This window comes from Gymnoscopelus microlampas (assembly GCF_963454915.1).
Source record: "Gymnoscopelus microlampas genome assembly, chromosome: 3".
In the NCBI taxonomy this organism is placed as follows: domain Eukaryota; kingdom Metazoa; phylum Chordata; class Actinopteri; order Myctophiformes; family Myctophidae; genus Gymnoscopelus; species Gymnoscopelus microlampas.
Genome location: NC_139940.1, coordinates 25,918,809 through 25,943,099, shown reverse-complemented (window position 1 = coordinate 25,943,099; position 24,291 = coordinate 25,918,809). Strand labels below are relative to the sequence as shown.

The 24,291-nt window shown below is 43.3% G+C and overlaps 1 protein-coding gene across 1 annotated transcript in view; it reads left to right on the top strand.

The window, feature by feature from the left end:
- Nucleotides 1–17,958, top strand: part of bmper (BMP binding endothelial regulator) — a 31,171-nt gene extending 13,213 nt beyond the window's left edge. Inside the window, exons 3-16 of the mRNA XM_084052122.1 lie at nt 8–107; nt 4,322–4,404; nt 5,227–5,317; nt 5,799–5,881; nt 7,316–7,415; nt 7,828–7,937; nt 8,543–8,677; nt 9,326–9,430; nt 12,494–12,539; nt 12,972–13,144; nt 13,737–13,938; nt 14,265–14,604; nt 15,357–15,487; nt 15,776–17,958. Of these exons, the coding sequence (XP_083908248.1) occupies nt 8–107; nt 4,322–4,404; nt 5,227–5,317; nt 5,799–5,881; nt 7,316–7,415; nt 7,828–7,937; nt 8,543–8,677; nt 9,326–9,430; nt 12,494–12,539; nt 12,972–13,144; nt 13,737–13,938; nt 14,265–14,604; nt 15,357–15,487; nt 15,776–15,957 (1,881 nt within the window). The 3' untranslated portion in view covers nt 15,958–17,958. The remainder of the gene's footprint in view (nt 1–7; nt 108–4,321; nt 4,405–5,226; nt 5,318–5,798; nt 5,882–7,315; nt 7,416–7,827; nt 7,938–8,542; nt 8,678–9,325; nt 9,431–12,493; nt 12,540–12,971; nt 13,145–13,736; nt 13,939–14,264; nt 14,605–15,356; nt 15,488–15,775) is intronic.
- Nucleotides 17,959–24,291: the final 6,333 nt, after the last annotated feature.

Here is a 24,291-nt window from a genome sequence, read left to right as displayed (position 1 = left end):
CCTGCAGGATGGGAAAGCTGACTGTAAGCAGGAGAAGTGTCCACTGGTGTCGGAGGATTGTGCCCTGGTGGTGAAGCAGACTGGAGCCTGCTGTGAACGATGTAAAGGTAAGACAGACAGACAGACAGACAGACAGACAGACAGACAGACAGACTGACTGTGCGCATTCTCATTAAAATGCATTGACCAGGCGTCCCACTGTGGCCAGGTTTGGAGAGAACAGTCACTGGCAAACCTGCTCACACAATAAAGCACATGAGCGGCGCTTTTTTGGTGGGTTCACACACACACACACACACACACACACACACACACACACACACACACACACACACACACACACACACACACACACACACACACACACACACACACACACACACACACACACACACACACACACACACACACACACACACACACACACTTATACCCTGCATTGACGAAACCTTCTCAGCCAGAACATAGCCCCGCAGGAAAGCCAGAATATCCTTATGGAGGTTATTATGTCCTGAAAAAGGATTTTGGATGCCTTGAGGTGGTAGAACATGTTTTTCCTCCTAAGAGTGTTGGTGTTAAGTTTAACCCTGTTTCTCGTGTTGTCTTGCAAGATAAGGTCACACTGGAGCAGGGTCAACACAACAAAGGTTATGTTTAACTACATGGAAGACAAGGGTTGAGATACATAGAGAGGGAGATAAAAGCCTTTTGAAATCTGGTTAAAATGTAAAGACCTGACCAAAGGGACAAACACTACTGCAATGTGAATCAGTGGAGCTGTTTGATAAAATGTAGACATGGGATGAAGACATCGAGAAAGTATGTAACAGACAGCGAGAAAGTATGTAACTGAAGTGATGATGGTACCTTTAAGCACCCTAGCACAACTATTCTGGGCATGCCATAAGGCAAACATGTAAAAATAGCAGATCTACAACACGTAGCAATATACCGCATTGTGAGCTTGTAGATCTGCTGTTTTTTGTTAAGAATTGTGATGTAGAGGGAAGAAAGGAGGGGGCCAAGAAGAGACAACATTGGTTCAGGAGGAAGAGAGTGGGCATCTTAGAAGCGAAAGAGTTGATCCCTGATGTCAAAGTGTTCTTGAGCTAGACACTGAACCCGATAAGCAGGCAGGCGCCTTGCTGTGAATGTGTGTGTGAATAGAAGAAGGTGAAATACATTTTATCACTTTGAATGGTGTTCGGTATGAATAGAAAGGTGCTACGTAAATCCATTCACCATTTACCATCATGCTGCCCTGAGAATTAACTACTGATTTTGGTGACCCCATGGCCTTTCCTCTAGCAACAGCATTAGGCAACATTGTCCAATTTGCACAATTGCACACAAGATTATAGTGCCTCTCACATAGCCAGATGTTCAGAGATCTCCGCCCACTGAGACGTCTGGGGAAAACTACATTCAGTGAATGGTGAAACGAGCGCAAACCAAACATACACCCAGTTTTGAAAACCAATCCTGATATCATCCCATATGAAGGACTGCACTAAAGTCTTTGCATTGGTTGTGTGATACTGTTATTTTTTAAAGATTCTAATTGTTTCACCCAGTTTTTAGCCCATAGATCATTGAATTTAGATATCACGAGAGGACACAATATAAAATCAAATAACTTGTGGAACCCCATGATGTAGCCTCTAGCACCACCCTCAGGCCAAGATATCAACATTTTACATCTCAATCTAATAGGCAGATTGCAGGATGAACCCTACTGATGTTGGTGACCCGTGGCCTTTTCTATAATGCCTCCTTCTGTAAATATACAATATTTACTCCCCAATTTCCGTCATGAAAAATATTTTTACATTTGATTTTTTAGCCCCAGTTGTGAGAGCACATGGTACGCACGCACGCACGCGCGCACGCACACACGCACGCATGCACGCACGCACGCACGCACGCACGCACGCACACACAGTGTTCTTCAGTCTTCAGTGTGTGTGTGTGTGTGTGTGTGTATGTAGATAGGGCAGGATGGTGGGTTCAGCTTTGGGTTTATAGGCCACAGAAATAAAGCTGCCTTTACAAGCCCCCAGATTGAGCCTCTCCTCTCCTCTCCTCTCCTCTCCTCTCCTCTCCTCTCCTCTCCTCTCCTCTCCTCTGGCTGTATGGTAAACACATCATAAGAATAACATCAGCATGCTCACATACAGTATAGCTGCAACTAACATGCTCTCTCTGCCTCTCCTTCACACACACACACACACACACACACACACACACACACACACACACACACACACACACACACACACACACACACACACACACACACACACACACACACACACACACACCGTAAAATCAGTGTTAATTTAACTCTTGTGAGAGTGTACAAATGTTTACTCTCTCAGAGTTACAAAAGGATACATTAACTCTGAGGATCCAACTGTGTACACATACCTTTGCTACACCAAGTAGCATGGGGACGCTCACACTGGGGGCGCGGTCCTTTTGTTTGCGGTTGTGTGTTTTATGAGACGGCAGTTCATTAAGTGAGGTGGAACTCATTCAAGTTGGCGGTGGAAAGCCCCGCGTCACCATGGCAACATGTGTCAGTTTTCTATTGTTCCCCCTAGAGTGTGGTTGACTTGCGGTCCCAATGACACGACTAAATTTAGGACAGAAACTGTTGGTTTGGGCATAAAAAGCCAGACTTCTCATATCTTCATCATCTCTGCACTCACAGACACTGAGCAAATGTACACTTTGAAATGGTGCGATTCCACTGTATTGGGTATTAACTTACAGGGAAATACTGTACTGTGTAAACTGGAAAATTTGCTTTGGTACCTGATACAGATATTTTTGTTTGGTTGGACAAGGATATACATTTCTATTCTATCGTGTTGTGTTCGGTTGTGTTCTGTTTAGTTTTTTTCTTTGCCACTTCTGGTCCATATGTCCCTTGTGGCTATAGATTGGGACAGGTTCTGTCTAATATTCTCAGAAGAATTCTTATTTCTGCCCAGAAAGACTCCTATACGCTTACAACAAGCCCTACTATTACTATAAAACAATTTTACAGTATAGTAGAGCTACCCTTACGGGTCGATTTGGTTGTTACAAATGGATAAATTAACACAGAGGGTTTTACTCCGTACTATGACAATCGACCCCCCCATGTCTGTACTGTATGGCTTGCAGAAATGAAAGCAGGTCGATACATGCGATTTGATTTCATCCTATGGAAAGTTTAGCATTGATCTGAGTCCACTTACAGTAAATGGGATTGGTGAAATGAATAGGCTATTAATTTAGTGCTGAGTGGGTGGCTGGGGAGGGTATGTAGCGTGTGGTCGCTGTGGAGTCTACAGGTCCTCCAGAGATGGAGTCAGGTTACTAACAGCCTCTTATCAAACTGACTATGGATCCAAACACACACTTCCCCGGACGACTTCGGAGATATGATACACACAGCTCCAAGTGTGTGTGTGTGTGTGTGTGTGTGTGTGTGTGTGTGTGTGTGTGTGTGTGTGTGTGTGTGTGTGTGTGTGTGTGTGTGTGTGTGTGTGTGTGTGTGTGTGTGAGAAGAGCGAGAGAGACATTCTTGGCATGAATGTCTGTGTGTGCACATCATTTCATAGACTATGACAGAAAGCATTATAGAGAAAGAGAGACTGATGGTCTATCTATGCTGTTATGTAGTATGTATGCATGTTACTGAATACTGACATTATTATCACCCATATCCTTCGACTTCGGTGATGCTAAGGCGACTAAGGTTACTCACCTTCCTTGTGCATGCATACATTAAAACACACACACACACACACACAAATACACTATGTGTAATGGCACATTTTTGTCGTACTGTATGCCTGTGTCACTCTCCGAAACTGAAAATAAATTATTTTCTGCAAGCGACATTTTGTATGAGGTGTATACAACACTTTAGTGCATAACATAGCGTCACACACACACACACACACACACACACACACACACACACACACACACACACACACACACACACACACACACACACACACACACACACACACACACACGCACTATGTCAAGTCAAGTCGCCTTTATTTATATAGAACATTAAATCAGAGAACACATTAATAGAAGCAAACACAGTAACAAAAGTAATTAATAAAAGCAAACAGACAGATTGGAACTGAAAAAGAAGAGGGAAAAGTACATACATAGTGATTATTATTAAAAAGCCTAGTCAAACAGTCGCCCTTGCCTTCAATCGAAGGAGAAAAAGTGGGTCTTTAGGTTTTATTACAATTTTCAACGGTGGGGCTGGATGAACTGCTAATGATTTTCTCTCTGTCTCTCTCAGGTTGTCAGCTGGATGGGAGGTCGTACAACAGCTCAGTGTCCTGGACCAGCCCGACCAAGCCCTGCATTAACAGGCGCTGTCAGGTCAGTGTGTGTGTACTGCATTTTGTGTGTGTCGTATGGCTGCTAATGTATACATAGAGACAGGCTAGTGGGTTTGTGGACATGGCTATTGGTCTGATGTTTCAGTGCTCTTCTGCATGGCTTGCTAAAATAATCTATGCTTTTGTCACTTGACATGCCAGTGACCTTTTTTGCTTGTTCATCCATTTCACTGGGCATGATCCGTGAATGAATTGTTCGTGCACGTATGTGTAAGCACCACCAGCCACCACACGTTTTGTGTGCACATACGTATTATGTGCGTGCAGGTTGGTCAGTGTATGTGGATATGTTCAGAATGGTATGTTCCGAAATATCACTGGTTAATCTTCTGCTTCATTCTCGTGGCATCCACCTCAGCACAAATACATAACACTCAACCAGCCAAAGGGTAGTTTTTGTAACACCGCTATGGGAGGTATGCGCTCGCATACGCTGATTACTTAACCCTGCGTCATTGACGCCCCCGGAATGGCTGGATGAATGGAGAGAATTAGAAGCCCCGACCTCAGAGAGTGGTCGGTTTGAATCCTGTGTGGCTAGGCGAGCAGCTGGATGAGCTCATTGTCATTCAATTTTAAGTTAGGCGCACTGCCATTTCAGTTTTGACGTCACTTCGAAAAGTCCCAGCTTTAGACAAAGACTCCAAAGAAAAGATGGGGGCATCCTTGAAATTCTTAAAGAAACAAGTTTGTGTGGAAGGTCATTTGTGAAGGAATTTAGAGATTTTACGCACAGTTATTATAGTTAGAGAGATATGGACTGCCATATCAAAATAAGACTATTCTTTTCTGGTTGTGACAGGAAGGTGTCATCACAGAGGCAGAAGTGCAGTGTGTTGTCCACTGCAAGAACCCAAAGATCCACCCTAAGAAGTGCTGTCCCACCTGCCCTAGTGAGTACACCAGGACCACACCACACAACACTGTTCAAAGCCCTCGCAGTGAAATCGTCAGTGTTCATTTAACTCTGCGAGTGTTTGCACAAATGGCCATAAATGAACACTGAGGATGTTACTGTGCAGCTTCATGTCTGTTCTGGGAAATATGTTTTGCAGCTATTGCGATAAAACACATTCTCAACCCTAGCCCTGAACAAAATATGCCAAAAACATAAAAGTCATATTCAAATTAACAATGGAAATTGATGCATCCACAGTCACAGCAACGTCTATCTATCAATTAACTGGGGATGTTCAACAGATGGTCTTCACTTATTCTGGAGTGGGGGTGTGGGGGTGTATTGGTACCTTAAATTCACCAATTCAATTGATTTGCAATGAACCATATACCGCACATTGCCTGTAAGTATATGGTCCCAGCCATATACAGTTTTATTATTTGAACTTGTTGTAATGCGTGGCTGTCATCTTTTAGGTTGCATCTTTGAGGGCCGTCTGTACAAAGAGAGGGAGGAGTTCAGTCCAGAGAGGAAGCCCTGCATCAAATGCAGCTGCACTGTGAGTGTAACCCCCCCCACCCCACACACACACACACACACACACACACACACACAAGCAGGCATGCATACACATGCAGCACCGCACGCACAAACACGCATGCACTTCCTGTGCAATCAGTCCTTCAACTATGTATGTATGCCTTTCCTATGCCTACACACGCAGTAAAGTCCTCCATTTGGGTTACAAAAATGTAAGCCAATTGGTTACATTTGTACACTCTCAGAGGTAAATGAACACAGAGGATATTTACTGAGGATACTTTGTATCACTGTAACCCAGGTAGCTGTGCTATTTGCTAGCTCCAATCTACCATCACACTGTTCATGGCTGCTGCTGTGAACACATAAGTTGTATAGTCTCACAAATGGAGTATTTATACTCTCTCCACACAGTAAAATCCTCTGTGTTAATTTACCTCTGAGAATATACAAATGGATCCATAAGGGTCTTTCCCCTTTCCATGCCTCCTTCTCTCTCTGTCAAATTTGTATCCTTTCCTCCCTCTCCATTTTTCTATTTATTTTAACTATTAATGTATTTATTTTTTCATTTCCTTCATCCATCCTATCCCTTCCTTCAGTAAACAAAGCAGAGAGGTGTCAGAGGACACACACGGTAAAATCCTCAGTGTTGCGTATCCATTTGTATCACAGAGAGTGTACAACTGTACCCTTAGGGGTCCTTTTGGTCACATTTGTACACTCTCGGAGCACTGAGGATTTCTACTGTGCTCCCGACTCATTAACACATTCACACATAGCTGTGGCAAGAAGTGGCGAGAACCAAACACTTTATATAGTACATTATGCAATATGCTTTCACGCATAATATCACTTAATTAGCCACAGGTGAGACACCTTCCATGCCTGCTGCACCAGGCTGGCGCCACCCCCTGTCCCTCCTGTTGCCGCTGACGACAAGTCACACCCCACTGTCATTCATTTCGAATTGTACAACATACTTTTATACAGAATCCTTTACGCACAGCAACAGTAGAACTAGATGAAGCTACGTTGATGGTTGGGTATTAAACCAGAGGCGTCATTTCAGAAAAGAAATGGGGGATGGCACAAAAAGTTAGCACTTAAGCCCTATTTCAAAAATAGTGAGAAAGTCCGATCTACAAGCTCTAGACGTGTGCTTGTAAATCTTTTTTAAGGTTCGAAAATGTTGGCCTCTAATGACATGCCCAAAATAGGGACACAGGGTGGAAGTGGTTAATGAATGCATGATTGCGGACAAGAAAACACGTGTCTATAACATGTGTCACATGTAGATGGATGTGGATTGAGATGCACTCAAGTTCATCCACGAAAACCTTGCATAAAATAACTGAATTTGGGGGTTAAATGCAAACGCTAGGCAGGGGCAATTGCCATCCCCTGGGACTCCAAATGATGCCCCTGTATTAAACTATCTTTGTTATTTCAGGGAGGGCGGACCCTATGCATGCGTGAAGTGTGCCCTGTCCTCTCCTGCCCCGCCCACCTCAGCCACACCCCACCTGGGCAATGCTGCCCCAGATGCCTTGGTAAGTGTCTGTGCTTTACAGCCCTCTTTGAAGGACATTAAAGCCTGGATTTAATAACTCAGGCTGTAAATTGCGACACCAACGTGCAATGCACAGCGAAACTAGCCGATCTACCGGCTCACAACATGTAATGCTGAGGCGCGTTCACAGTGCACGACACCAGCACGCATTAAAGTATCACAAGTACACAAGTATCATCCCTATACGGTTGGCACACACTACATGTGAAATATTTAATGTGAAAATGTGACACACAATGACACTCTCTCTCTCTCTCTCTCTCTCTCTCTCTCTCTCTCTCTCTCTCTCTCTCTCTCTCTCTCTCTTTCTTTCTCTCTCCATCACTGTCTTTATGTCTCTCTCTCTTCCTGCCCCATTCCCTCTCTTCCCTGTATGTCTCTCTCCCTCCCAGGCCAGAGGAAGGTGTTTGATCTGTCGTTAGGCAGCTGTCTGTTCCACAGTGAGGTTTATGAGAACGGCACCTCCTTCAAACACGACAACTGCACCACCTGCACCTGCAAGGTACAGAGGCTTCCTGGCGGAGACAGAGATTCACTTTGCTGTTTGGTGTATTCTCGCATAGCCAGACATATCGGACGTCTTCGCCTATCTCCGCCTGCCAATCGTCTGGATGCATTTAAATTCATTGCATGGGCTTGGACGGACGGTGAAGGCAACCGGTGACAAGGCCATGCCCACTGTTATTTTGTTTGTTTTAGGACACGCCTTCACCATCTTTACCCCGCCCAACTGAAGGCCTCCACCTAGATTAGGAAGGACCATCCTCCGTCCTTCGCATTGGTTCTGCAATGCAGTTTTTTTTTCTTTTTTCTCAGAATTTTGATCAGCCACATCTAGCCCACACAGAATTAGAACATAACCAGACTTGTCAGTAGGCGGAGATCTCTGAAAGTCTGGCTACGCGAGACTATGTTTGGTGTGGCTTGGGTCAGTTTGCTCCTGTCACACAGAAGGGGTTTAAAGGCTAGTGGACAATATAAGGCAATCGCAGGAAAGTTAAAAGGCAATTTGGTGACTGTGCCCGTCACGCTCACGACTCACACCATCTGCAACTCCACCCGGGAATAACATTTTTAGCCTTCTCCCTTCTCCATCTGCCTTCCCAGGATTCCACTGTGGCGTGCAAGAGGCGCTGCTCTCGGCCAGGAAGTTGCCATGGCGACCAGTGCTGCGAGGAGTGTCTGTCCTATGTGAAGGTGGAGGAGGTGAAGTACTGCCGCGTCAGGAACAAGATCTACAGGGTGAGATGACTATGAGAGGAACAGCAGTTATCATGTCCGCTGCTTTAAAAGCACTTCGCTTAAACCCTTTATACGTCGTTGACCTTCCTTTTTTCCCTCTGCACCAAATCTCTTCGCCGAAAATAGCCGATCTACAAGCTTACAACGTGTCACAATGCACATTGTGAGCTTGTAGATTTTTGCAGAATGTTTGGCTATTTTTGCAGAATGCGAATGGGATGGAAGGATGGATGGATGGGTGGATGGGTGGGTGGGTGGGTGGTGTAAAAGATTAGGAATAGATGAAGTCTACATCAGTGGTTCCCAAACTTTTTAGTTCAAGACCCAAAAGAGAAATGAGTGAAAACCGCAGATCTACAAGCTCACAACGTGAGCTTGTAGATCTGCTGTTTTCACTGCTTCTTGAACTTTGTATCTATTTATTTATGGTAATTATTTGATTATTTTCATTCTATTAATGAAATACTTTTGAAAAATGTTGGAATTGTCTTTAGTTGTTATATTCTTTGTATGCAGGAAACGGGGAAAAAAGGAGATATTTACTCCTGACCCATGATAAAAATTGGTCTACGACCCACAATTGGACAGTGTTCTACATTATTGTGTGTTGTTTAGCATGCAGTCAAACGCAATGTGTCTCTCTTTCAGGAAGGGGACATGTGGTCATCGGTCAACTGCACCCTGTGTGCCTGTGTCAAAGGCAACATTGAGTGCCAACCCAAGCAGTGCGTACCCATCACCAGCTGTCCCTCGGTGAGTGACAGGTCCACCACCCACTCACAAGACTTTGTGTTGTTCACGTCACTTCCTGAATGCTTTGGATGGAAATGTTTGAATAAGAAACGTATCTTGTTATTAATACTACAGCTCATTATGTCTACTTATGTCTATTATGACTCACTGGAGTGTTTCACTTTCTAAGCCCAACAAACGTTTAGGCTCTCCCCTCTTAGATATAACCTGTCTGAGTCTTACATGCTTAAAGGCTGTGACTAATATATATTTAACTTCACACACAAGACATGTCTTGATCCTGATTAACAGACGAAGTGATCATAAAACAATCCTTTTGCCCAAAACTTCACAGTACCAGATCAGGCCAATTCTGTCCTACAATGGCAAAATGAGTGTGAAACAGAACATTGGCTTTAAAGTTGCTTTTCAATCTACCCTGACAAACAAAACTGACTGAATCACGTTTTATTTTGTTTGCAGAACTGGTTAAAATATTTTCCTTTGTTGGGTAGAACAGAACTGCACGTCAATGCAGTGAAGTGCAGTGTTTTACTTGAATAAAGCGCGATGTACAGTATGCAGTCAGAACTGGACTAGGATCTGCGTTTTAGTGCAGCGCATGGTTTTACTTGAATGAAGCGTGGTGTACGCTGTCAAACACTTTGAGTAATGTCAGAGGGAGGCGGGTTTACATGCACCTCACCTGTTGTTGAGGTGAAACAGAGGTTGTCTGTCGCTCCGTGATGGAGTGGATTCTTGAGTGCCTGGCTGTCGCTTAGTCATAGCCAGAGTCAACGTGATCCAAGTTTCACACGCTTCCAGTGCTTCCTCACCTGTTGCTTCTGGTCATCGGAGGCCACCTTAGGGTGTTTTTATTTCTTCTTTTTTTTCCTTCAAAGTATCAAATCGTCGCTGTCGGATGGAAGCCTCGTATGTACAAAACTATTACTTTTCAGGAAATAGAAGGAAAAAAAGATCCAATGGATCCAATGTAGTTATTATTTAGTCACAAGCTTTTGTTAATATTTTTCATTGGTTCAATATTTATAAAACCCACTGACACACTTAACAACTTTCACTTTAACTTTAAAATATTTTCAAAAATAGTAAAAATAGCAGATCTACAAGCTCACAACCTCTCGCAATGCAACACAAACCATAAAAAAAAAAAAAGTTGAAAAATGGAGACAGCGGATTTCCACCCAACAGTGACGATATGTTCATTAATGGTTCTTTTTCATACACATGCATGTACCCACACTACTCACACCTGTTATGATTCCTAGCCGTCGTATGGTCACAAATTAACATGAGCATCTGGCATGCTTACACACACACACACACACACACACACACAGATGGTTACGCACTCACACACACATGCACGTACGTACGTACGCATGCACGCATACACGCACACACACGCGCACACACATGCATGCACACACAGACATGCACATCTCTCTCATGTTATCATAACAGGCCAGTCATTCAGTGTGTCTACCGTCTCTCACAGAGTTCACGCTACAGCAGTCACGAACCAACCCTATATCGCCCCTCCACACGCACACACATGTATATACACACACACACACACACACATGCGCGCGACACACAAGCAGGCTGCGGTCAGGGACCGGTCATCTGTGCGTGGGTCCCTGAGACAGCATGTCTCCACAGGGCCCTTTGTCTGTGTGATGTTTGAATGACAACGAAGAAGAGCTTCCCTATATTTAGGCCCTTGAAAGACAATCTCTCTCTCTCTCTCTCTCTGTTGCCAATCTCTCTCAAAAGGCCCTCTTCAAAGAGGGAACAGCGATTGTGTGGAGGTAGGGACACTGTGTGTGTGTGTGTGTGTGTGTGTGTGTGTGTGTGTGTGTGTGTGTGTGTGTGTGTGTGTGTGTGTGTGTGTGTGTGTGTGTGTGTGTGTGTGTGTGTGTGTGTTATGTGCGAGCACGCGCACGGGTGTGTGTGTGTTGTGTGCGTGTGTGTGATTGTGTGTGCACGTGAGGGGCTGCCCTGAAGCAAAACAGAGGGTGTGTGAAAAAGCTCTCTGATCTGTGCTTCTGATGGAAGTTGAAACATATGCTCCGCCCCTGTGCATGCACGCACATGCACGCGCACACACACACACACACACACACACACACACACAGTGTCCTATTACACGGACAGCGCTCAACAATCAGCTGTATGTAAGGCCTGTATCAGAGTGTCTTTGTGGCTGTGTCCCTGTATGACCGGGGCGACCCTGCTGTGTCACTGATCAGTCTGTGTCTGAATCTATCATTACATCTTCTGTTCCTCACCCACACCAATGAACCTGTCACACTGGTCTACACAATGATGTTATCTGAACTCTCATCTGTTCTCAGCCTGGAGCCGTTATCAAATGTACTCTCCATGTCAATCCTCTACTACGCAGCAAAATCCTTATGGGTCCGTTTGGCTTTTGTACACGCTCAGAGTTAAAATAACATTAATAACCATTTCGTCACTATTGGGTGGAAAACTTCTATCTTCTATCTCGATATATTTTTTTAATGTACATTTCATGTAGATTTTCAAAAGCAGCAAAAATAGCCGATCCACAAGCTCACAACGCGTCGCATACTTTAACGTTAAAGTGAAAGTCCCCAGTTTTTAGAAGGTGGCACACCTGTTTTCTGTCCCAGTTCGTTTTCGTTTTGATTGGCTCAGCAGCAGGTTGGAACTGGAAGCACACAAGACACCTTCACACGTGTTTCCAGTTAATAATGATAATAATTTGGTCCCCACTCCTTGGGGTGTTTTTTGTCACATGTTTGTCGTATGTTTGCACATGAAATTTGTCCTCTGCATGTTACCAGCAGTGAGCAGCCGTTGGTTGTAGTGCTCGGGGAGCATTTAGGGTTTAAGTGTCTTGCTCAGGGACACTTTGACACATTGCTGACAATGCTGAGGCAGTTCAAATTAATACAAGACTAGAGTAATGCACAGAGCTGACTGAAGCTTTTACTGTGTATTCTGCTGTCTCTGTCTCTCTGACTCCGCTGTGTTTCTAAATGTATTTTTTATTAATGTCTGTATTATCTCCCCCAGAACAAGATCCTGAACCGGACCGGATGCTGCCCAGTTTGCACTGAAAGTGAGTAAGTTTTTCCACTGGCCTTCACTTCAACTGTCAAATCCCCAAATCCTTAAGCACCGCAAATTACAAATTGATGTCTGATAATATATCTGGGATTTCCCTTCCAATTTATTTTGGAATCCAAAATGTAGATGATTTGGCCATATGTGTTTTGAACATGCCAAAGTAGTTCCTTGGACTCATTCTAATTTGGACTGCACATTCAGTCTGTTGCTAATGTTTACCATAGAAACCAGTTAAACCATCTACACTATTATAATGATAGTGTGGAGGAAATATATATGGTAATGAAAGAGATTAAATTACACTCTATTACCCTTCAACAAACCCATTTCTTTATCATTTCTCTTTTCTTCTCTTCTCATCTCTTCTCTTCTCTTCTCTTCTCTTCTCTTCTCTTCACTTCTCTTCTCTTCTCTCTCCATCCAGAGCCAGGCGTGTGTACGGTCTTTGGCGACCCCCACTACAACACCTTTGATGGCCGTACCTTTAACTTCCAGGGCACCTGTCAGTACGTTCTGACCCGAGACTGCGGTGGTGTTGTCGGGGGTGGGGGTAACCCGGGCAACAGCAACCTCAACAACCCCGACTCCAGCTTCACGGTAGGGTGGGACGTTGACTTCGGCAATTTAAAGCACTGTAGTCGCCATGAGTCTGGTGCTGGATAGTCTCACATAGTCATATGATCAGAGATCTCCCCATAGCAATACCTCCGGTGACATTTATATTGTAAGTTGTAAAATGGCTCGAACAGTTATTCTATCCTATCTTAGACATTGGCCACAGACAAACCTATCTTTGCAATGATTCTTCAGAGCAGTTAATAGGATAATTGTTTCCACTACATTGAATTAGATGTCACCAGATGTATCGGTAGGTGTAGATCTCCGATCGTGTGGCTTCAGGAGACTCGGTGATGATGGGTAATATATTGAGTTCTGCAAAATTATATATTTAATAAAGAATGTGAAATGATTATTATCAGGATTTCAAAATATGTAAGCTTGTATCTTGTAAATAAAGACAAAGGGCTCACTCTCCATGTCACTTAACCATTAATTCCAAATACGTTTGTCAAGTCACTTGGTTAAAAGCTGTAATTCCACTTCTGCTGCCTCGATCACTCTCTTGGCTTTTCATCAATACTTTCTAATGATTGTGACCTTCATCATTCCCCTCCATCACCACCACCAGGTGTTGGTGAGGAACGACGCGAGGCGGACGCGCTCCTTCTCCTGGACCCAGTCTGTGGAGCTGCGCCTGGGGACGCTGAGTCTGAGCCTGCACCAGCACCTTACGGTCAGGAGGAACGGCACCCGCATCGCCCTGCCGTACCACGGCCCCGGGGTTCACATCGACCTGGATGGATACCTGCTCAAACTCACCACCATAGCCGGTAGGGGGGGGGCTTTCAGAACCAGAGTCATGCAATATTACGCAAACACACAGCAGCACTTTACAGTGTAGTCTTAACCACTGCGCCATCACTGGCCAGGTGGTATATTACGTATGTTTACTGTATGATCTCACATGAAGTTATTATACTGATATTACTGATTTACACTTTGTTGCATGCCATGTCGCACGCTGAAAATAGCACATCGACAAGCTTATGAGCTTATACATCTACACATTTGTTGTTGATGTTGTGTGGGCAGACAAAGCATTATGGGAGGCGGAAAAGATGACATTGTTTTCCCCTCTCTGTGTCTTCTCCCCCAGGCCTGGAGATCACATGGGACGGGGACAGCTTCGTGGAGGTGGTGGCAGCCCCTCATCTGCGCGGCCGCCTGTGTGGCCTCTGTGGCAACTACAACGGCCACAAGCGTGACGACACCATGGGAGGAGACGGCCAGTTCAAGTTCGACGTGGACGAATTCGCCGAATCGTGGCGCGTGGAGGGCAACGAGGTGTGCTCCCAGCAGCCACCCCGGAGGCCTGCGTCCTTCCTGTGCTCCGGCAGCGTCAAGGTCAAGTTCCGCGCCCACCGCGAGTGCCAGAAGATCAAGTCATGGGAGTTTCAGAAGTGTCACCGTGTGGTCGACTTTGCTCCCTTCTACAGGTTAGAATCAGGGTTTATTATGATGATTACTATCTATCTTGTGTGAATAATTATTTTGTGTGTCTGTAGCTTTGTTTTTATTCATTTTTTATTGTACTTACCCATTAAGACCTGAGGCCGATTCTACAAATGCCAACTAAATCAGTAGTTCTCACACTTTCACGATTTTTCCAAAATGTTCAAAAATAGCAGATGTACAAGCTGTACAAGTGAGCTTGTATATCTGCTATTTTTTAATAGCCAACTTTAAAATCTAAAATGACACAGATGCTGTCCCGGTTTTAATGGGTTGATAATGATATCATGTCAAGTTTTATGTGCTGTCATGTTGGTGTTATACGTTTTTTCTTATTGACTAGAAATATTGAAACAATAGAGATAAGGGCTTCAGTCCAACTCTGCCAGCACACATAAACAGGCATTATTTGGTTTCATGGCACTTTTATGTGGTTGGACTTGGTTGATGTTATAATTTCATAAGAAATTTTCATTGAAACTTTGATTGACTGGTGAGACGATTTCATCATAGAAACCAAACCAAAAAACTAAACAAAACAACATTTGCTATTGTTCACACTGAAATAACATGAGCTTGAGCAGGATCAAACCTGCAGCACAATGCATTAGCAATGCAGTGCTGTGGTAAAGGAAATTCCATTCCATCAGAGAGCAACATATTTAACAGTCCAAATGCAGTGCAAATAAAAAAACAAACAAAGAGCTGAACTAAACTGTTTTATGTTTCTTTCCAGGTCCTGTGTCACAGATATGTGCGAGTGTCCAGTACATAAGAACTGTTATTGTGAGTCTTTCATAGCCTACAGCCGAGCCTGTGAGAGAGAAGGAACACCCGTCCTCTGGAGAGCTGACACAGCTTGTATGGGTGAGTAACAATGCACAGGGCTTAGTGATGGTGGCTGACGCATTTTTTCATGTCTGTCCCCCCCAACGTAAAGTATCGCCCTACTTTGTCGTATGACAGTGTCGCGCAAAAGTAGGGAAAACAGCCGATCTACAAGCTCACAACATGTCGCATTGCGATGCATTGAGCTTGTAGATCGTCTGTTTTTGAAATATTTTGAAAGTGAAAGTGGTTACGTCTGTCTGTAGTATTTACAAGAATATTACATGAATATGAATCTCTCTTATTTTCTTACTTCCCTGCTTCCAGCCACACAGTGTAAGCACGGTGCCGTTTACGATACCTGCGGACCAGGCTGCATGAAGACCTGTGACAACTGGAATGAGATCGGGCCATGCCACAAGCCCTGTGTGGCTGGCTGCCACTGTCCTGCCAACCTGGTGCTGTTTCAAGGCCGATGCATCAAGCCCACATCCTGCCCTGGTCGGTGACCCTAGTAGCCCCACGGGTGAGGGGGGATGTGTTGGGTGGCCACCCAGAGTCAAAATTCAAGAGGCCAAAATTGCTGAAGGGTGAATTACATTTAGGGGGTAACTGGGGCCATAAAAGGCTCAGTCTGGTAAGAAACTCAGGGTCCATATTATTCCAAGGGAGTGCATTATGCACAGTGTGGTGGTGATTTGGAGTGAGAGATACAGACTGAGGTGTTGGCCTGAAGGGGAAACTCAATGGACAGGCGAATCAAGGAGATGCCGTATCCATCCTGACTGAGGTACATCCATGCTATAAGACTGGGACTGTTCTGCTGCTTTTTGACTCCTCTTGTAATACCACATACCACCACCACAAGACGGTACCAAATCTCAGAAACTCCACAATACCATTCACCACCACAGGGGGGGAGGTTGTTTCTTTTGAAGAAATAAGAATCATTTCAGTGGGAAAACTCAGGGGCCTTATTGAACATTTTGAGGCCAAATCATTTTGAACCCCCATCCGAGGAATGTGCAAGCACACTGCCAAGGACCCTCAGGAAAAGAACTTGGCTAACGGACTTGTTTTTGAGCCAATATGTCCCCTTAATCTCTCATAAACTGTAATAAAACAATAACTCGGAAAATGTGCGTCTTGAAAGGGCATGTTCATAGTGCCAACAGAAGGGATAAGCGCCACAAAGCATCATATTGAACCACCCCCCTGATCTCTCTTGCATAGGATCATTTTATACTGTAAACTCATGAGATTTATATGAAAGACAGCTTTTGTATTATTGTTATAATTATTTGTTGTTGATATTGTTAATTTATATATATATATATATATATAGCTATCAAATTTACATGTCGTAGCAAGAGCCAGAATCATAAATATAATTATGTTATAAATGATTTAAAGGGAAAAAAAGCTATTTATGTATTTGTTGTGTACATTTGTGTTATTGTTTGAAGAGAGAAACACCCAAATGTGACTCAGCTGTTGCACCATCGCAGGGAAAAAATGTACTGTATTCTGCTCCGTGTGCAGGTTGTTGTGGTTCTCAAACTGAAGGTGTTCCTCTAAACCTATCTCACTTGATTCAAAGACATTATTTAAGACCAGCAATATAACCTTAAATCTAATTCCTCCTTGACTTCTGTTGTCTTCCATCCAATCTGTTCAAATCTACAATAATTGGGTGAGAAGATCCAATTTCCGGACAGCCAGAACAAAAAATCCCCAAGGGAAAAGTAAAGGAATAATGCTTTCCCACTCGCTAACCGCTGTAAAGTCCTTGGCTGTGGTTCTGCCCATCTCCCAGGAGTATGTATGTGATAGTCAGGGTTTTATTTGTAAAAAGAACAGTGGGGGACATTTTCGTACCCACTTAAGCCCTATATACTTCTTTGTACAACAAATAGCGAAAATAGCCAGTCAACGCTTAGATCGTAGATCGACAATTTATCATTTCTGAAAATTGTGGTTAAATAGTGATATCAAACATAAATATTAAACATATCAGACAGTCTACATTTCCCTAAAGGAAATGCATTATTTAATTCAGTCTGACCAGATGCAGAGATAGAACATATACGCCCCCGGAGATAAGAAAAAAGAAAGAAAAATGAATGACCTGAGGGGGTATCAAAAGCAGAAGCTTGGCTTTCCCCCATCCCCCCTAGCGCCCTGGGTTATGTTACTGTATGAAGGAGACAGAGGACTGACACAGAAATTTAAACTACAATGGCCTATAAGTGCAAAATACAACATTTCACAACACAAAATAGCAAATTATGAATAAACAAATCAACAAGCAAAACAGACAACACTGACCTTTCTGAAAACAAATTCACCAGACACCACAGCTGTCTTTCACAAAACAAATTAGCAATTCAGAAAACACATTAGAACAGTGGTTTTCAACCTTTTTCATGCCAAGGACCCCTAAATTGATATACATTTGGCCGCGGACCCCCAATTGAAAATGTTTTGTGCCAGGGACCCCCAGAAGCAAAGATATCAGTTCATTTTCGCATTAAAAAATATAAATATTCAAAGATATGCACACTTTTTCAAGGTTTTTCAAAAATAGCAGATCTACAAGCTCATTATGAGCTTGTATATCTGCTATTTTTGAATAGCCAAAACTAAGTGGTTGAAAATTATCGTGACGCTATTAACTAATTTTGCTGGGGACCCCTGGTACTCCCTCAAGGACCACTGGTGGTCCCCGGACCACTGGTTGAAAACCACTGCATTAGAACATGAGAACATAGAGATATTTCAAAACAAATATTGGCAAATCAGAAACCAAATGAGTAAAACAGAAAACATAATTTTACAAAGCAAATGATCAACTAAAGAACATTTCATAAAACAGAAAGGATAGGTATGTACATTGCAGATCTGATGTCACTTGCATAAGCTAGTGAAGAACATCATTGGTTGCTTTTAGAAAAGATAATCATTTGTGAATATTTGTGTATTTAATAATTCTATTTTGATGTAAAGAACATAAAAATAACTGCTCAGGATAAAACTGGAATAATTACAGAGTAGAAAATATTCTTAAAGTTATACCATAAAACATTGCATTGTATTGTACTGTATTATTGTGTGCATCCATTTCTGGTGTCTATGAAAGGGTACATTATAATAATGTACATTTACAAACATCAACTAACCAACAGGACACCACAAATATAAAAATTAACTTCACAATGTCTTCTGTATGAATGCTTTTAATGGGTTGAAATCACATTCTAACAGTATTTAGTATGCCAAATTACTTTTTAGTTTGTCTGAAACTTAGTAGCTACTAAATAGTATGTGAGATGCATTCTAAATTTAGGCCCCGTCCAAAATCGCACACTAACTTACTATTTAGTATGCCAAATTACTTTTTTGTATGTCCGAAAACTTAGTAGCTACTAAATAGTATGTGATATGCATGCTAAATTCAGGCCACGTTCGAAAACGCATAGTAACTTATACTATTTAGTATGCTTAATTACTTTTCTTCTTCTCTATCATTCCAAAATGCTCGAGAAGAAAATTGGCCGCTAGGACCCCTAAGCCTCTTTCCCCATCTTCAATGTACTTACATATTGTACGGTTAATATAAAACTACATTGCACATTTAGCCACAGCACCCCCCTACTGCGCATCTCCATATAAGGCCATATCAGTTGGATCACTGGTGCAACGTAGCTGTGATGTAGCTGATCGGGCCTAGATGTGAGGGCCGCAAAGCGGCCCAAACCTCTAGTTGTGGGATCGATTTAGCGATCACACTAATGTTATCTTCACTAGTTATTATTCCGCCCGTTTTTTGATAGGTCGAGCTTCACGTGACATTACAATATGTAATATAAATAGGTAAGACAGAATTAATCAGGTAAGTACTTTCTAGTGTGATACTATCAACATTCTTAGCGATCCCACACTGTTTCTTCAGGAACAGTACTTTCTAGTTATTATTACTCTCCGCCAGGAGAGTATTGTTTTCACTGCGTTTTCACTTTCTAAATATGACACACCGATTGGTCAAGCCTCACGTGACACGTGAAATACTGTGATCTGATTGGCTAGTGACGCATAGCGGCCTATATATACATGGCATCACTTTGACAGTGTCTCCGCCACTGTCAAAGTGAGGTAAGACAGGAACCATGAAATGGCTGCATGGCTGATACATAATTGGCAGATAGGACAGATAGGACATTTATATAGACAGGAGGGATATGACACTTACACAGACAGGACGGACAGTGTACAGACAGGACGGATAGGACACTTATACAGACAGGACGGATAGGACACTTATACAGACAAGACGGATCGGACACTTACACAGACAGGACGGATAGGACACTTACACAGACAGGACGGATAGGACACTTACACAGACAGGACGGATAGGACACTTACCCAGACAGGTTGGATAGGACACTTACATATACAAGAGGGATAGCGACCTATAAATACATGTGTCACTTTTAAAGAGTGATAAGCCAGATTCCAATACCGAAAATCCGGCCACTAGCTCACTCCCAGACTTCGAACCGGAAGTAGTCAAGTAGTCGCGGTCCAATTGTTCCTATCTGTCTTATTGGACAGATAGGACACTTATATAGACAGGAGGGATATGACACTTACATAGACAGGACGGATAGGACACTTATACAGACAGGAGGGATAGGACACTTACACAGACAGGACGGAAGAGGACACTTACCCAGACAGGATGGATAGGACACTTACATATACAAGAGGGATAGCGACCTTCGCGACCTTCGAACCAACACAAGTCTTCTGGCGGAGAGTTGTGCTCCGAGGAGCACTTTTTCTTGTTATTATTATTACTCTCCGCCAGGAGAGTATTGTTTTCACTTTCTAAATATGACACACCGATTGGTCAAGCCTCACGTGACACGTGACAATACGGTGAAATACTGTGATCTGATTGGCTAGTGACGCATAGTGGTCTATATATACATGGCGTCATTTTGACAGTGTCTGCGCCACTGTCAAAATGAGGTAAGACAGGAACCATCACGAAATGGCTGAGAAATGGTGGATACTGTAACAGGCTACAACACTGATGATACGTCCCAGGTGCATCCATGTGATGTTTTTTCGTTATAGTTCTTCTATTTATAGTGGCTCATAGGAATTTATAGACTACGTGACAATCAGGAATAGATTGGTGACCACCGGAGAGACGGGTGACAGCCCGGAGTCTGGTGCGACGCACAGGTCCTGGACCTGGTGAGACGGAGGAGGAGCCCGGCCAGGAGGCCATCCACAGAGCCTAGCCCCTCCACGTACCAGCAGTTCCTCTCCCCCATTCCTGGCAGAGTAGTTTCGGACAAGCGTATTGAGTGGCCTTGTCTTTCCCTATTTAGGACTGACCGTGGGTAGCTACCTGGGACGTAAGTCGGGACTTGATCAACCCTGGCTGGGTCACCTGGGCGAGGGTGTATGTTGCGAGACCCGAAACATCCTATGACCCCAGGCTACAACACTGATGATACGTCCCAGGTGCATCCATGTGATGTTTTTTCGTTATAGTTCTATTTATAGTGGCTCATAGGAATTTATAGACTATGTGACAACCAGGAATAGATTGGTGACCACCGGAGAGACGGGTGACAGCCGGAATGTAGACGGCATCCGGGAGCAGTTTGGGTTGGCGCCCCAGTCTGTGTCTTCCGTGAGGAAGAAGCCCAACAAATCCACGGTGAGGCCTTTAGGAGGACCATTTAAGCAAGCCGCTAAGGGAGCCTGCAGTACCACCACGGGCCAAGACACCATCACACCAGAATGAAATGTTTGGAGCGGGGGAGTCTGGTGCAACGCACAGGTCCTGGACCTGGTGAGACGGAGGAGGAGCCCGGCCAGGAGGCCATCCACAGAGCCTAGCCCCTCCACGTACCAGCAGTTCCTCTCCCCCATTCCTGGCAGAGTAGTTTCGGACAAGCGTATTGAGTGGCCCTGTCTTTCCCTATTTAGGACTGACCGTGGGTAGCTACCTGGGACGTAAGTCGGGACTTGATCAACCCTGGCTGGGTCACCTGGGCGAGGGTGTATGTTGCGAGACCCGAAACATCCTATGACCCCAGGCTACAACACTGATGATACGTCCCAGGTGCATCCATGTGATGTTTTTTCGTTATAACAATTAGATAGGATACATAATTGGACAGATAGGACAGATAGGACACTTATATAGACAGGAGGGATATGACACTTACACAGACAGGACGGATAGGACACTTATACAGACAGGAGGGATAGGACACTTATACAGACAGGACGGATAGGACACTTATACAGACAGGACGGATAGAACACTTATACAGACAGGACGGATAGGACACTTACATAGACAGGACGGATAGGACACTTATACAGACAGGAGGGATAGGACACTTACACAGACAGGACGGAAGAGGACACTTACACAGACAGGACGGATAGGACACTCACAGCGGTTTCACACTACGGTCCTGGGTGCGCACTCGAGAACGCTTGGCAGGTTTCGCGCTAGTGTGAATGTTGCGCATCGTTCCCCGAAACGGATCGCCGTTCCGTACCCGAAACCACCTCGGGAGGTAGTCTCGGGTGCGATTCTTGCGTCCTCGGGGACGGTACACTGCAATGTGAAAGCAAGCGTATCGTTTGACGGAAGTGGCCCGCTATTTGTAATAGGTGACGGTATATAAACTCGACCAAAAAAACACGTCGCAGATCAATCCACAGGGGTTCAACCATGGCCGGATCCCGCGGGTTAATTTCATCATTAAATTATAAAATGAAACCGCGGGATGATGAAAGATTTAGTACCGCATCATCCCGCGGGTTAATTTTATCATTAAATGACCAAATGAACCCGCGGGATGATGCGCTAAAACCCGCAATATTTATATATAAAACTTATTTATTTATTTATATAAAACATTACATACAGAAATAGAATGAGAGCGCGAGATAGAAAGAGAGGCCGTGTCATGGCCATATAATGACAGCAACAATATATATATATATATATATATATATATATATATATATATATATATATATATATATATATATATATATATATATATATATATATATATATATATATAGTATATCTTGTGGATATCTTGTGGAGTTTCAGCTACTATGCATCCCAGAAATATATAGCTTATAAGGCTTTGTAATTTCAAATTTGTAAGTAAATATAACTCATTTAGATGTAGGCCTACGTAGGTTTATGGTTTCCCATGGACTATAGCCGTTTCACTCATGATGCAATTTCTCTTTCATAACAGATACATACATGTGCCAGATAATCCCCACACAAAGAGAGTAAAAAAAGAAAAGACGTTACTTTATTTAGTAAGACATGAGAAACAGTACATGGAAGTACAATTCACAATACAAGGTTTCAGTCATTCAGTCCGACTTCACTGTATAGGCTAGTTGCCTTTTCATAAATTATATATTTTTGTACTTAAGCTGTCGTGAAAGTTTATAATATTTAGAGAAATGTAAGGTTTCAAATACAAAAGTAGGGGAGAGTGGGGTAATGTGAGACAATTTTTACATTTTCTCCCCTCTAGGTGAGCTAAAATGATATATCAGTAAAATGTACACATTTCCCATACATTTGGGATGTTTCCTAACAATGGAAATTATCAGAATGTATTCAAGACAAAAGGCAGTGAAAATATGATTGTTTTAAAAAAAGTTTTTTGGTGTCTCACTTTACCCCAGGTCTGGGGTAAACCGAGACAAACCAGAAAAATCAATGGGGTAAACTGATCCACTTACTTTTTTCAGTTTAAAACTACCATAAAAACACATGTTCTAACAGTTAGAATACCGACAGCTAGCTTGACAACCACACATTCCAGAACTAATGTCAGACTAGTAACAGAATCATGGCAATTGGTCATTAAGCACATTTTGCTCTACACAATTGGAAGGTGTCTCACTTTACCCCAACCGAGACAAACCAGTTTTAACCAATCAAACCAATATTAGATTATCAAACCAATTGGATTATCAAACCAATATTAGATTTAACTATGTTTAAGTACTAAACTTAACTTTGAGACAGTTTCCCACTGTACCCCAAGCCATTTGTCTCACTTTACCCCACAGCCACATTTTGGTGAAAAGGACCACTTTTAGCAATTCTGGCTGATCTTGAATTAGCATTAATCACATGGATGTATAGGTTTGTAGTTCATCAACATGCATGACATAAGTTTTTCTACCTGAATCAATTTTCTTTGACACAACAGCTGATTATGTTGACAGCCCAAAAAATTACTTTTACATGCAAAAAACATATTTTAGTGAAAAAAACATGCTTACTACAGCACAATGAGGTCCTCTCCTCCATGGTAAGTGGGAAATGGGAGGGGCTTCAAAATCTAATGGTCATATGACCGCACAGGTGTTGTGGTCAGGTGATAAGGGGGGTGTCTCACTTTACCCGGTGTCTCACATTACCTCACTCTCCCCTAGTAGTAGTTGTGAAGGTTAGCAAACTGGACATTTAGACTGAATGTTTCCTGTATCCTCATCTTGCGCAAATGCACACAAGTGTTTCACCAGGTTTTATTTGTGTTGTTTCTCATAAGCGTGCATCCGTTGTCTGTCAACAACACGCGCGCCAACAACACAGCAGTCTGTGCCTTGACTTCTGTGCGCTCGCGTCGCTGTGCGCACAGTGCGCTGCTGGCCACAGTGCGCTCCTGGACTCTCGGCCCAGCGGCAACCCTATATTTATGCGCGACCAGTACAAACATTGTCGCATAGTTGATGACGTCTGTGTCCACTGGCGAAGCACT